Source organism: Ciconia boyciana, chromosome 2 (assembly GCF_034638445.1).
Source record: "Ciconia boyciana chromosome 2, ASM3463844v1, whole genome shotgun sequence".
Taxonomy (NCBI): Eukaryota; Metazoa; Chordata; class Aves; order Ciconiiformes; family Ciconiidae; genus Ciconia; species Ciconia boyciana.
This window is the reverse complement of record NC_132935.1, coordinates 68,014,506-68,027,718: the sequence shown is the minus strand read 5'-3', so window position 1 is coordinate 68,027,718 and position 13,213 is coordinate 68,014,506. Positions and strand designations below refer to the sequence as shown.

At 38.1% G+C, this 13,213-nt stretch overlaps 1 protein-coding gene across 1 annotated transcript in view; it reads right to left on the bottom strand.

Annotated features, from left to right (window-relative positions):
- Positions 1 to 13,213, bottom strand: part of LOC140647833 (dynein axonemal heavy chain 5-like) — a 173,624-nt gene that overhangs the window by 62,129 nt on the left and 98,282 nt on the right. Inside the window, exons 57-60 of the mRNA XM_072852925.1 lie at positions 11,907 to 12,571; positions 10,367 to 10,647; positions 9,785 to 10,000; positions 6,916 to 7,083 (exon numbers count right to left, since the gene is read on the bottom strand). Coding sequence (XP_072709026.1) covers positions 6,916 to 7,083; positions 9,785 to 10,000; positions 10,367 to 10,647; positions 11,907 to 12,571 — 1,330 coding nt within the window. The remainder of the gene's footprint in view (positions 1 to 6,915; positions 7,084 to 9,784; positions 10,001 to 10,366; positions 10,648 to 11,906; positions 12,572 to 13,213) is intronic.

Below are 13,213 nucleotides of genomic sequence, written 5' to 3'. Positions count from 1 at the left end.
AAAGAGTAGTTAATACCTATTATTTGGCAAGAGCAAATGACATTCATTTAACAGCACATATTGTACTATATTTGGTACTTTTTAAAATAATACATGTTTAAGATGTCAGCAGTTTTTTTCCTTTTTTACTTTTCAACCTAAAACTGGAACACAAGCATAATATTAAAGTTATTCAATGCAATCTTAAAATGTTTTAATAATATTTTCAGAATGATCTGCTGATCACACAACGATCAATGATTCAAAATCACAATACACTTGAACTAGCTGTATACTAGATATATGAGGCAACCCATATGATGTTTTCTGTAATATATTCTCAGTGCAAAAGAAAATTAAGATTATCCTCATGGATTATAAAATAATAATAACGATAATGGAAGCTACTCTTCTCCTCTCTTTTCCCATCAATTACTTCTACAATAAAAATATAACAAATGCATTTTTTGCTCCTCTGGAAACTAGAACTCTAGAGACTTTTCTCACATCTCTATATAAATTTGAATGATGAGTTGCCAGTCATTTAAATGTGGCCTCTTAACTTGTATATTCCTAACAGGGGAAAAAAAATATTCTGTGAATTCAGAATGTGTTTCCAAATATATGTTTGCAAAGGATTAGAGACTGACAAAGTTCGTATGAAATTCACACTTACAGATAAAAGTTGCTTCCATTTACTCTGAATATTTAAAACACTTGTTTAAATATCATGTATCTTATTTCTATTTTTTCTGCTATAAGAGTTATGAAGATGGAAACCAAGAATCTGTAAGAACTGTTTTATTACAAATATGAAACTTGACACTCACATCACACCAGAAGAGTAACACAGTACAAGGAATCTCTGGGATGACTTAGTAAACGGTATAACCATGGGTTGGGTTTTTACATTAGATCTTGACTAAAAATATAGATTTAATTCTTATCAAAATATGCTAAAATCAGCAAATTCTTCTTGCTTTGCATAGGGGAAAAAACCCCAAAAAACAAACAAACAAACAGAGAGGAGCCAAGATCATATTTTGAGATCTAGGCATGATAAAAAATGAAGCATGAAATCTGGTGGATTTCAAAAGACAGGTCTGTAAGCAGGGAATTAGAGAAGCATATATGTACTAATCAACAAAGTAGTACTGCTTTACGAGTTACACATCTAGAGAATAGCACTGTCAGCAAAAAAATCATTTATTGTAGCCACTGTGTCTGTTGACAGATCCTAGAGATAAACAATTATTTTATAATGGAGATAAGCCAACAAAATGGCTGGTCATAAAATTTCCATCATGTAAGGATGCTGAAATATTTTTACTCCACTGTTTGTCAAAGAGTACCTCTCCCCTGGTGAGAGAGAGAGAGAGAGAGAGAGAGTGCAGGGCTCTTTCTGGATCTTAATAAGAAAGGCCCGACAACAAATGGCTTAATAAGATAACTGCTTTTAAAAGATCCATAATAAGAAGAGGAAGACAGATAGCGAGTAAATCTTACATCCCTTCAGATGCTGGGCACCCCACATTCATGCAGCATCGGATAGAGCCTGGATAGATTTTCCCATGGCATGCTGTGCAGAGTAGATCCTGTCCATGGAGAGAAAACTCTCTCTTTTGATCATTCAAGCTATTATAAACTCCTCTTATTATTCTGTCTTATTAAAGCAGTTACCTTATTAAGCCATCTGTTGTCGGGCCTTTCTTACTGAAATCCAGAAAAAGCCCTGCACCAGCCCCCTCTCTCCTACCTTACCCCCACCCCTCCTTCCCCAGTGCAGAGCATCCTCTTATCCTTAAGCTCTGTCAGGGCTGAAGATGGGAGTAAAACAAAGTTATGACATTGTTTCACCCCCAGCTGACAAATAGTGAGGTTACACAGGGAACAAAATCCTTGGAGAGTTGGGAAGAACAGCTTAGGCAGAACAGCTGGAACAACAGAGAACTTACACCTGGCTGTGTAGATTCATATTTCACCTTGACATTTATCACAGCAGGACATGAACCTCAATGGAAAAGGATGGCCATATGAATTCCCAATTCATATGAGCAATGACGCCTTGTAAATATGAAAAACAGACCTCCGTGCAGCAATAAACTACCCAGAAAGGTGCAAAAGACTGATAAAACAGACTTCCCAGTTCTTAAAGCTCTTAAAAGGCTACCAGCTTTGAAGATGTAGGGACAACGAAAAAATATTTCAGATGAACAAAGAAAAAATGTATTGTACTCTAACATGAAAAAAACCCCAAAATTATTTACACAAGACTTTACAGGATCTCTAGGAGATGACTTATAATAAGAAATTATTTTACAGACAATTTAACCAAAGTTTTCAGCCAATTTTAGGGTAATCATATGGTATTAGTTTGATTTGTAGGCTGCTTAATCGTATGTGATGAATAATGGTTGGCTGCATAAGAATTACTGCTAACATACCAGGATGACCAACCTATGTGATTCCCAAAGGCAGAAAGACTACTTGTTTCAGATTACTGTATGAAATCATCACTATTTGCTCTCTCCCTGTCTTTCTTTCGCACTCCATTTTTCAAAATTACATGGGTACAAACACTGCTTTTGTATTGACATCACTGGCAGGTTGGCTGGCAGCTTCCTGTGCAGAGCTTTGGCATGAGAGCAGGAGGCAAGTTCTGCTGCCAAGGAGAATCTTCTGCACAAGAAGGCTCTTACAGTCGCAAGCAGCTTCATACTAAGATTTCCAGCCAATTACAGGCAGGAAGGAAATGTGTCTCCCAACCACAAAGAACCACTGTGGCCTTTCTAATTTTAGTGGCATTGCTATGTGAACAAGATTCACACCCTTCATTTCATCCCTCTGAGTCATACAGCAAAGCAAGGATTCACAATTTGTTCCAGCTGGATGCAGTGTGAAAGCCTGAATAAATGGATTTTATGTGAATGAATCATGAGGATTCGAGACATGAGATCCACACTCTTATCTGTGGTCCTGGAGAGGGGGGCTACACAAGAACATGCCTAGCCTTGCATGACAGCAGCAGCTTCAGCTTTTCTTGCCATTGGCATTATGGGGAACCACACAGACAATCCTCTCAACATCTGCTCCAGCCAGTGCCTCGACCTTCTCTCGGCATCTGTCTGCATGGGGCAAGTATGGAGACAGCACCTGTGCCAAAAAGGGCCACAGACTAAATTGTTATGTGTTTTGCCTTCTTCCGAGATGCCCTCAGAGAGGACTTCATAGCAGGTGGTGAGATTATCCTGCCCCTTTTAACCTTTTTGCATTCCACATAAAACCAGGACAAATAAACACGTAATTACAGTCCACAGCTATACTGTTAATTTAAACATGCCCAGGACTTTTCTCTGGCATTGAGGTTAACTAGTGTAAAACAGCTCACATTAAGCTCTCCCAGCCTCTGAAAAAGTACGGCTGCATGCAAACAGCCTCGTGGAAACGGCCCTTGGATCAAGCTAGTTCCTGAAAGGTGCCCAGAGATTGCTGAGAAAATGCTGCTTAGCCAAGACCAAATTCACACTAGGGATCATTTTAACAATTTAACAATGCAGATGACCACTTTCCAATGTCTAGAAAAATTCCCTAGTACTGTTTAATTTATTAGTATTGACATAGCCATAAGTTTCTCATTGATTCATTGCAAACTCAATTTTGCAAAGCACCAAGTATATCTGGCCCTGATCCAAGAAGGCATTTACATAAAAATGCCTTCTCCAATAAAAATCTCACACCATTTAATGTTATCCCTGCTCTTGAATGGAATGCCCAGACCAACCCCAGATCACTCTGAAGAGCAGCTGTTGCTCAGTAAAATCAGGAAATGTTGCTAGAAGTAGAAGAACCCATAAGAACAAAAGCAGCTGAAGCTTTATAGTTCCACAGGTAAGGAAGATTTGGAGCTTTCCTAGCATCTCTCTTGTTTTAGGAATTTTAGCTTTCCAAGTTCACTGTTCTTACAGTCCATTGAGCACTCACTGCTGCTGGACCAGGCCAGAAGGCTTCTTGCACGTGGACACTGTTACTCTGCTCATGAGCCTCTGTGGATGTGCTGGGTGACCACCTTTGCCTTTTGCTTCAGTCCTGTCCTGGGAACATGGCATCTAACTGACAACTCTCCATGGAAATGCAATCTCAAGCTGCTCCTGGCCCAGATCACTGCAGATTTTTTACATAGACAGTCCATTGGTTTTGTATCAACTTTCTCAGAGCCTCAACATCATGGTACATTTGGATTCATCGTTATTTAGGGAAACATTATAACAGAGGCAAACACATACACAAGTTTTGCAGACATCCCAAAAACAATGTTTTCACTTCACCAATCTAAAAAAATTATACACATATACATATGTATACATATTTACATATATACACATGCAAACAGATCCGTGCAGAGTGACATTAATAAAATCTTGTCCTCAATTTCTTTGCTATCACTGACCATTCTTTGGGATTTAAACAACCTTTGAAAGGCACAGAGATCATGCCTCTTATCTGCTTTTCACAGCCTCTACTAGCTCCTGAAAGATTCTCCATTTTTTCCGTTCAGTTACATGTCCTGACTTTAATCTGTTATGTTAGGTGATCTAATCCTCTCCTTCACCCCCCAGAGTACATGCTTTCCTCCCACAGTTATTGTGGGCCTTGAATTCCGACTTAAATGCTTGTTTTCCTGCCCAGTGGGCATCACCTTGACAAGGACACACTTATTTAAATGGACGACCATCAAATTTTGACACTCCTTGACTGTTACCTCTTCCTCAGGTGCAAGATTTCTTCTTATTGCCTGCTGTGGCTTTTAGTTCAGCATGGAGACAAGTGAAAGCAGAAAAGGCAATAAAATCTCATATCTAAAACTGAGTTTGACAGGGAGAATCCTCAATATCAAACAGAATTCATAAACTGTGGACAAACTTCCCTTGATCATCATACCAGCCTAAGGATAACTTAATTAAAATCACTGGAGACATCTCTAAGGGAAATTATACCCCTATACACAGTATTTTAATTGGAGGCTAACAGAATCACAGCAAAAGCCAGGGCTGCTTCATTCTGCTGTTATATTCTTCAACTAATGGATAAATAGCAGATGGTGTATCAGGTTAATCCAGCAGGCTTGTTTACTAGGTAACAAGCTAGAGAGGAACAGCTCACGGTCGTGCTGAAGGTTTATAGGAAAGTAGCACACACATGGTGACCACTGTATGATAAGCAACTACACAGCACTGTATTTGCAGGCAACATTTGATTATACTTTCTGTGTTTGATTCTAACTAATGACCCTTAGGCTGCAGGCCACATATCCAAATAATGTAGGTATCCAGTTCTAGGAATGAGTTAACTTTTGCACACTCTATTTACTAAAATATAAGTCACTATGAATTAGTTTTCACAAGTTGTCACATTTAAGAGAAATGAGGCACTGAGTCCCAGCTAAGATGCAATTTAAAAATATACTGGATGGATTTTGCAGGTGTTGAAGGGGGTTTATCTCCTAGAACAGCAGTTAGGATAAAGCAGCTTGATTAACTCATTCAGTAAAACTGCTTTTAGCACTGGATGATTTAGCCTGTGCTAGTACTTTATGCTGTTTAATTGTACATTTATTTTCAATTATTTTCTTAGCATCACTCCAGTGCTTCCTGCAGTATCTCCTGCATACTTTAAACACCTCCTCCCTCCGTCATCTTCAGTTTTAAAATATTTGTGACTGTTGCAATACCTGACAATAGGCACCACTTTGCCAAGCAAAGCATGCTTAGTTTTTTATCAGCTACAGTGTGACAAGAATGCGAATACTTGAATACGAAGTTAAATTTATATGTAATCTTAAGTCATATATATTCAAATAAAAACTGCAAGAGCACTTTTGCAGCTTTCAGAGTTGCATCTGCATATAAAGTCACTATTTCCTCTAGGTCTTGCTCTCTTTTATAGTTCTCAATGGCCACGTTTCAAATTCTGGTTTCATTAGTGAACATCCCATTATTTGACAAGGGAATTGCTACTTATATATCACAGAAATATAGTCTTCTCTATCAGTTACTTGAATCAAAAATATCATGCTTTTAACGAATTTGAATCAGAACTGTCCAGATATACTAAAAGAATATGCCAAGACTTTTGAATATACCATTGATACAGTGGCTGATACAATAGGAGACAGAACACAAGTACAGTGGAAGCATAACCGATTGAATGTATTTCTTCAGAAAAGAGCCATAAAATCCCCTGTAGAAGCAATGATTATAAATCACTATATAAATATTCAAAGTCCTTTTTTTTCAATATGCTCATAAATGAAACATTTCCAAGACAATAAAGCTATCTGTAGGAATGCAGACAATGGTAGCTGATCCCTTTCTACTGTAGTTCAATGTTACAACAGAATTCTATGCCAGGTGACTACTTGCTTTATTACATATACACTCACATGTAGCAGTCTGACACTCCAAAGTTTTCTTAGAGAGCTGAATTCCAGCTAAATTCATTGAAGAATACTTCTGTGCCAAGAACGGTCTCTCCTCTCCCAGATTCTACCAAGACCACAGTGAGTATGCTCCTTCCCAGGCCAGTAGGACTGAGGAGAAGTTTTCTTGAAATCATAGTGCCTGGCACCAAGTCCGAGAGCAGAGAGAGTATCGGTGTCTCCCACTTGCAGATAGCCAGGCTCTATAAAGAACCTGTGTAATAAGGCTCCCATTGAAAACTGACAGAGTTCACGCAAGTAACAACTGTATCACAGGGTAGCTGTGTAAGGGGAAAAAGTTGTCAGGACATATTTAACCTCTGTGTGCTTGACTTCACAACTGGATGTGAAGAAACAAGAATCTCTTGTAACTCGTGATCTTTTTAGCCAAAATAATGCGACATTTTTTCCATTCAACTATAGTCATCCCTCAGAAAAATAAAATGAGCAATATGAAATACCTTAAGAGGAAGAACTTCTTTATTAATACCATAGAAGTAAGCCATTGCTTGTGTCCATGAGCAAAGACCTGCTACATTTCCACACACTTTTTTAGCAGTCTCAAGATTATAATCCTCCATATTCAAATAAGGCTCTAAAAGCTCCACAGTTTCTCCTGTAATTGAGTCCTAGTCAATGGAAAGAAAAAATTATTTTTTAAAATGGATTTTAGAATAAAGTCTGCTTCACAGAAACATTTTGTCTTTTTAAAAACATGGTGCTACCACTTCTTACAGAAGAAATGAACAAAACAACACTGTTACCTTTCACTTTTATAAAGGACAGAAGATTAGTTGTTTTTTGTGAACTCAGGTGAAAATAGCTCCTACTTCCATTGCAACAGATTGAGTTGAGTTTGTATTTAATATCCCTATTTGACCCATAAGATTTACAGACATTACTTGTACTTGTAGCTCCATGACAACTTAAGCTGATCTAAGTTACTGCTGCTACAGCACTGTACCTTCTTTCCCCCTCAACGAGATGTTCGTGCCCCATCTTTAATACCATCACCAATGCTCAGCAGGCTAGTTTGGAAGCTAACATGACAGAAACCTAAGTCAGCAAACTAGTGATTAGTTTTCTTCTGGGCTAGTTCCCTGAACAAACTCACCATGGCATCAGACAGGCACCAGTGTGAACACAGCTAAGGGAGTCAAACATGCAGCTTTCAGAAGGAAAAGGGTGAAACTGCAAGGCACTGACTTCACTGAAGCCAACCCTTTTACTTAACCATAAAAGCGATTTCTTTCAGCTGTTCACTTCATTATTCTAATCTCAGATTTTTTTTCCCCCTTCACAATCTGTTGAGAACATGAAAAGCCAGATCTTGATGACAGTGGTTAATCTATAATTAAGTGTCAGAAGAAAATGGAATTCATCTCCTTAAGCAATGTAGAGAGTAGAAGAGCTTATACAGGGTAACAATGGTTGCTTAACAATAGAAGCATTAAGAATCTTCCCTTTTTTTGGCAATATATTAATGCCTTTCTTTTAATGCATCTAAAAATCATCCTCCATTCATACTGTCAAGCAATATACCCTTTTCCTGCTTTTCTGCATAGCAGAAAGGACTGTCTTGTACTTGTCTGATCCCTAGCTACTATAATAACAAAGACATTCATTATATTATTCCTAAGATCACATATGGTGATGTTTTCACTATGAGCATTTCCTAAAATGTAAAGTAGTGCTGGACAAACATTTTGACTTTTTCATTGTCCTACTCGAAATTATGAGCTAGCAAGCTGGCAAAGGTGAAGCAAAGACCAATCAGCAGTGGCCTAAATCTCTGTTCAAGAGCTTGAAAAATGTCATGCTTTTCCTTCTAAGTAATGAATTTTAAACCCAAGGAACTATTTCATCCACTAATCTTCCTTGCCTAAAAAACTTAGAAAAGAACAAAAATCTCACAGACAAGTAAGCAGTGTAGTCTACTCAGAACTCCAGGCACGATGAGCTTTCTTCTCATATATACTCAATCTTAGAAACAAGAAATGAGGCAGGAAGACAGCATGTGAAGTGCCTCATCAGGGATGGAAGTAGTCTAGTGTTCTTCACCACATTCATTAGTATCACTTCCTGCAAGAACTCGGTCCCACAGAGGTTGTTCTGAGTCCTCTGAGTAAAGTTAAATGTGTTGCAAACTACCAGCAGGAACACATACACTATTAATAAGTGCCAAAACTGGAAGCCTCATTAGAGAGAAGTGTGAGTAAGGAGTGCATAATTAGTGCCCATTATCTTTAAACTCATTTCCTCTTTCTGTTTAGTGAAGATAGCACTTGGAAAAAGTGACCAGATGGACAGCCGCAGGAAGAGACTGTCTACAGAGGCAGTGCAAGTTTCCACATGGTGCCTTGTCAATATGGCTCACTGGGAGAAATGGCTCCTAGGGACAGTGAGAATCATGGTTTCAAGCCTCATCTGCACAACAAAAACACTCCAGGAGCTTAGAAAAGGCATCAGCAAAATGCACAGCTGAAGCAGATTAAAATATCAGTGGACAAGTGACAGAGTATGTTCTGAAACGTTGCAGAAAACCCAGGTTTTGCCAAAACCTGCTTGGTTTTCTGGATTTTAAAGTTGGGCCATGACTCTGCCATTCCATAGTCCAACCTAGCTCTTTTTCTGGTCCAGCTACCTGCGACATCTTTCTTCTCTTCCCTGCAGAGAAATTGCCCTTGTTTCACAGTCCAGTGAATCTTGCTGTAAATGAGACAAGTTTCTGTCCTGACAGAAATAAAAACCTGTGTTCGTTTTTATTTTTCTTACAGTTCATACTAAGGTTCTCAGTTCATTCTGCATTTCACTACTTTTCTAGTGAAAGAACCCTGAAAGTTCCCAAATATCTCAGTATTTTTCCTGACAGGAAGCTCATTTCCTTCTGTATTTCCTCCTAGCTCCCCACCAAACAATTCTGGAGACAGGGTTCTAGACAGCCTTATAGGCAAACAGGCCTGGTAGCACTGGAGATGGTGAGCTATTTGAAAAATCAACAGTGAGTCCTTTTAAGGCAAATTCCTACTGAGAAGCAGGAACTGCCTGAATAAAGATAACACTAAGCTTCTCAAGATCTGATCTAGTGTTTGGGATACTTGTGTCTGCCATCAAAACTGTGTTACCCAGGAGAAAGATTACTGAGATAATGAACCATAAGAAAGATTACTGAGATAATGAAAATGGAGAGGAATACAGTCACAAAGGTATCTACAACTACAGGTACACAAAAGCCTTATTTGTTTCAAACTACCTTTGAAGGTAGAAGACACTCTCAAATGATCTCTAAAGATAGTTATAGGTGTAATAGTGCCACTGTTAACTTCTTACCTTCTGGAAAGTAAGCAACATGCTAAGAAATCCCGAATTATTCATTAGCTTCAGAGCCTCAGTCCATGATGGCTTCACACATGGACGTTCTTGATCAGGTGTTACTGAGTCTATTTTTCTTTGGAATAAAAGTAGCACACAATCCATAATTCGCATTATCAAGTGAGGAGGTTTACCCAGTTTGCGAACAGTTGCAATGTCAGAAGGTTTTATTGTCTGAAAAATTAAAAAAGAAAATAATCCATTTATTTAAGCAATCACTTGATGGTAGAGAAAGATGGGGTTTGGGAGGACTGTATATGTAATGTAATTGCTGCAGTTTTGCAGGTCACCCAGAAGCATACTGCATAAAGTCCTTAAAGGTAGTACCACTCAATGACTGCTTTATTACCCGACAGTAGAGGAGGTACTGCCCATCTTACCTCTCCACTGCCTCAGTTTTCAGGTTTTTTTCTACAAGGGTTAATAGGTCAGTTCTAGTCCTTTCAATATTTTATTTTTTTTCAAATCAGAAGCATAAGCCATATTATTACAAATAACAATCATAACTACATGCATGTTCAGAATATCTTTGATTCTGACCTGCAGGGCTGCCTCGGCTTCTTCCAATGCAGGTCTTGCAGCTTCAAGCTTCTCTTCTGCTGCTGCTTTATCAATGGCAATGTCATCCACAATGGCTTGAGCCTTGTCTTTTACCTTTTGGACCTGCATTTTCACCTTTTCGGCAGCTTGGGCTTTCATAGTTACTTCCAATAAAACTTCATCAGCTTTTTTTGAAGCTATAGCCAAATCTTTCTCCTTCATCACCAACTCCTTGGAGAGCTGATTTACTGAAACCTCAGCTTCCATCAGTTTTGCAAGACCTGTGTTGAACAAATTCCATTTTAGCAATAGGAAGACCTATTGAGAAAGAAACCCCAGTGAAGCAATCTGAATACTTAAAATAAGTCTCTCAGTTTCATATTTAGGAACGCCAGTGAGTAATCCCGTTTGTTGAACAGCAAAATTAAGCAGGGGTAATATCCATTTGCTATTTAAAGCTTTTTCTTTTCTTTTTTTAAATGGGTAAGAGTCTTCAGAATCTGTCACTTGATCACTTGTTTATATTCTTATATATGAAGGGACACTAAATATTAAACACACATATTGAAAAGCATTAGTATTGTGAATGGCACTCTTAAGAATTATGTGTGCAATTTCAGAAATCCATGCTACCATAAGAAGTACCAGAGTGTACTCTCTGTACAAAACAAAGAGGAGGAACCTGGCATCCTGAGCAATGCAAGTGAACACACAAGAAGACTAGGCTGAGCTTCTGAATTCAATGTTACATGAACATCCAGATGAGATGGGGGTAAAAGAAACTAAAGATTCTTGAGCAATGCAATGCTCCAACATTTTTATCAAACGATGAGAAAATCACCTAGAAAACCTATAAGTATAAAAATCCTTGTATATAAATGCATGCATCTAAATGTAGATGCATCATGTAAATCTTTCTAACCCTCAAAAAAAAAGCACATATGTTCCTTCCAGGCACCCAGCCACCCTCTGCCTATGGAGATATGTGTACATAGCTCAGTTCTGCAACTGGCAACAGTGGGAGAAGAAACAGTTTAAGTTCACAGTCACCTCCAAACAGCATTCAGTTTTGAAAACTGTTTAATTGTTTACTGTGTATGACCTTGTGCAGTGCAATATTTTGGAAATTTTACATTTGGCATATAACTGTTTCTTTAAAAGATTCTTTAGAGTGACTGAATCTGAACATTTACTTACCCTCCCTCAGATTTACTTTTAGCATGTTTAAATGTGAAAACTAGGATCTCAGTAGTTCCTTGGCATGCATACATGTCAAAGCAGGAGTTTCAGGTATTTTAACTGCTAACTAATACTATTTTCAAAACTTATCTGCAATCGGCAACATTCACAAAGTTCATTGAAACAAAACCTCTGCATATTTTGTAATCACACACAACACAGCTGAAAACATGAGTCTGCTTCCAAATGAAAGTGAGCTCACAATTTAAATCCATATTTTTACATTCTTTTACTCAGATTCTTCTTACCTTTTTAAAAACAGATAAACGAACAAACAAAAATCAAACAGTTTTTACAGTACCTGTTCTCATGCGTTCAGACAAACTTCCAACATTGGCAAACTTCTCTTTGTAAATAGCTTTGTAGCCTCCAATGAAGGACAGGTAAGATTTTGGAGTCACAAATGTTTGTCGCCTATATCGTTCAAAGTACTCAACACATCTTTCAGCTACAATATCTTGAAATGTTCCCATGGTGTTAACAACACTCTGTTTCACTTCATCTGTGCACTCAATATGGTAGGAAACTAAAAAATGCTGTGCAACTGCTACAAGAGCATCTTTAGGCCAGCGCTGGAACCAGTCCATGGTACAGCCTGAAATCAGACCTGAAAATTTGAGTGCACGAGTTCTGAATTTTTCCCCAACAGGAGAAAAACAAAGAACGACATGCAGGTTATTACGAACTCGAGCAAGAAAGTAATTATAAAGATTTTCACCAGTGGGAGTACGCCTTGGATACTCCTTCTTCATTGCCGGTATCAGGTCTTGTGTGATTTCACCTATTTCATCTTGTGCAAAAAGATTTGAGACTTCACCTGAAGCCAAAACATTGTTCATGTACTCAAGAAATGATTCATCTCTGATTTCATTGTCTGTGAATATAAAGACAATGCCCTTTCCTTTTTGCCCAGCAGTGCGGTACAAGATTTTCAGATCATCCAAAAGGTTATTGGTGGCATATGTTCTGGGATAGAAAAGGATTAAAGAAAGAGAAAACAAAAATTACAGATCATTTTAGGAAATACCTATCATCTGGCTCAGCTTCCTTAAGGCAAGAAAAAATCTATGTAAGAAATTAATACCATATCTCCTGGTTTTGTTTTTTAAGGTTTTTTTTCTTAAACATTTTCCCAAAGTGAATGATCAGTACCATAAATCATGGGAAAGGAGGTGAAGTCAACAGAATAACATGCTGGAAAAAAAGATGGCAAGAGCAATACTTTGTCTAAGGTAAGCACGCTGCTTTGCCTCCCTACAATCTGAGGATGTAAACTCTTTATTAGAACTGAAGGTTAGTACAACTGGATTAAGTTGTCAAGTAGGTTCTGACACCTGTAACCATTACATAAAGACAGCTGGATTATCTTTTGAAGATATTGAGAGCAGGTTAAAGGAAATCATTAAGAGACAAGAATAACCAAGACTGAGGTTTTTATTGTCTTATCTGATCTAACTGAAATCAAGCCCCGGAAATGATGTTTGAACACTATCACTTGGGCTGATTAACTCTGCTGCAAATAGAGACCATGACTGTTTTTTTCATTACACCTCTTACAGCTGGTGCATACAAGTAAGATTCAGATGAAGTCCATGCCAATTCAACTAC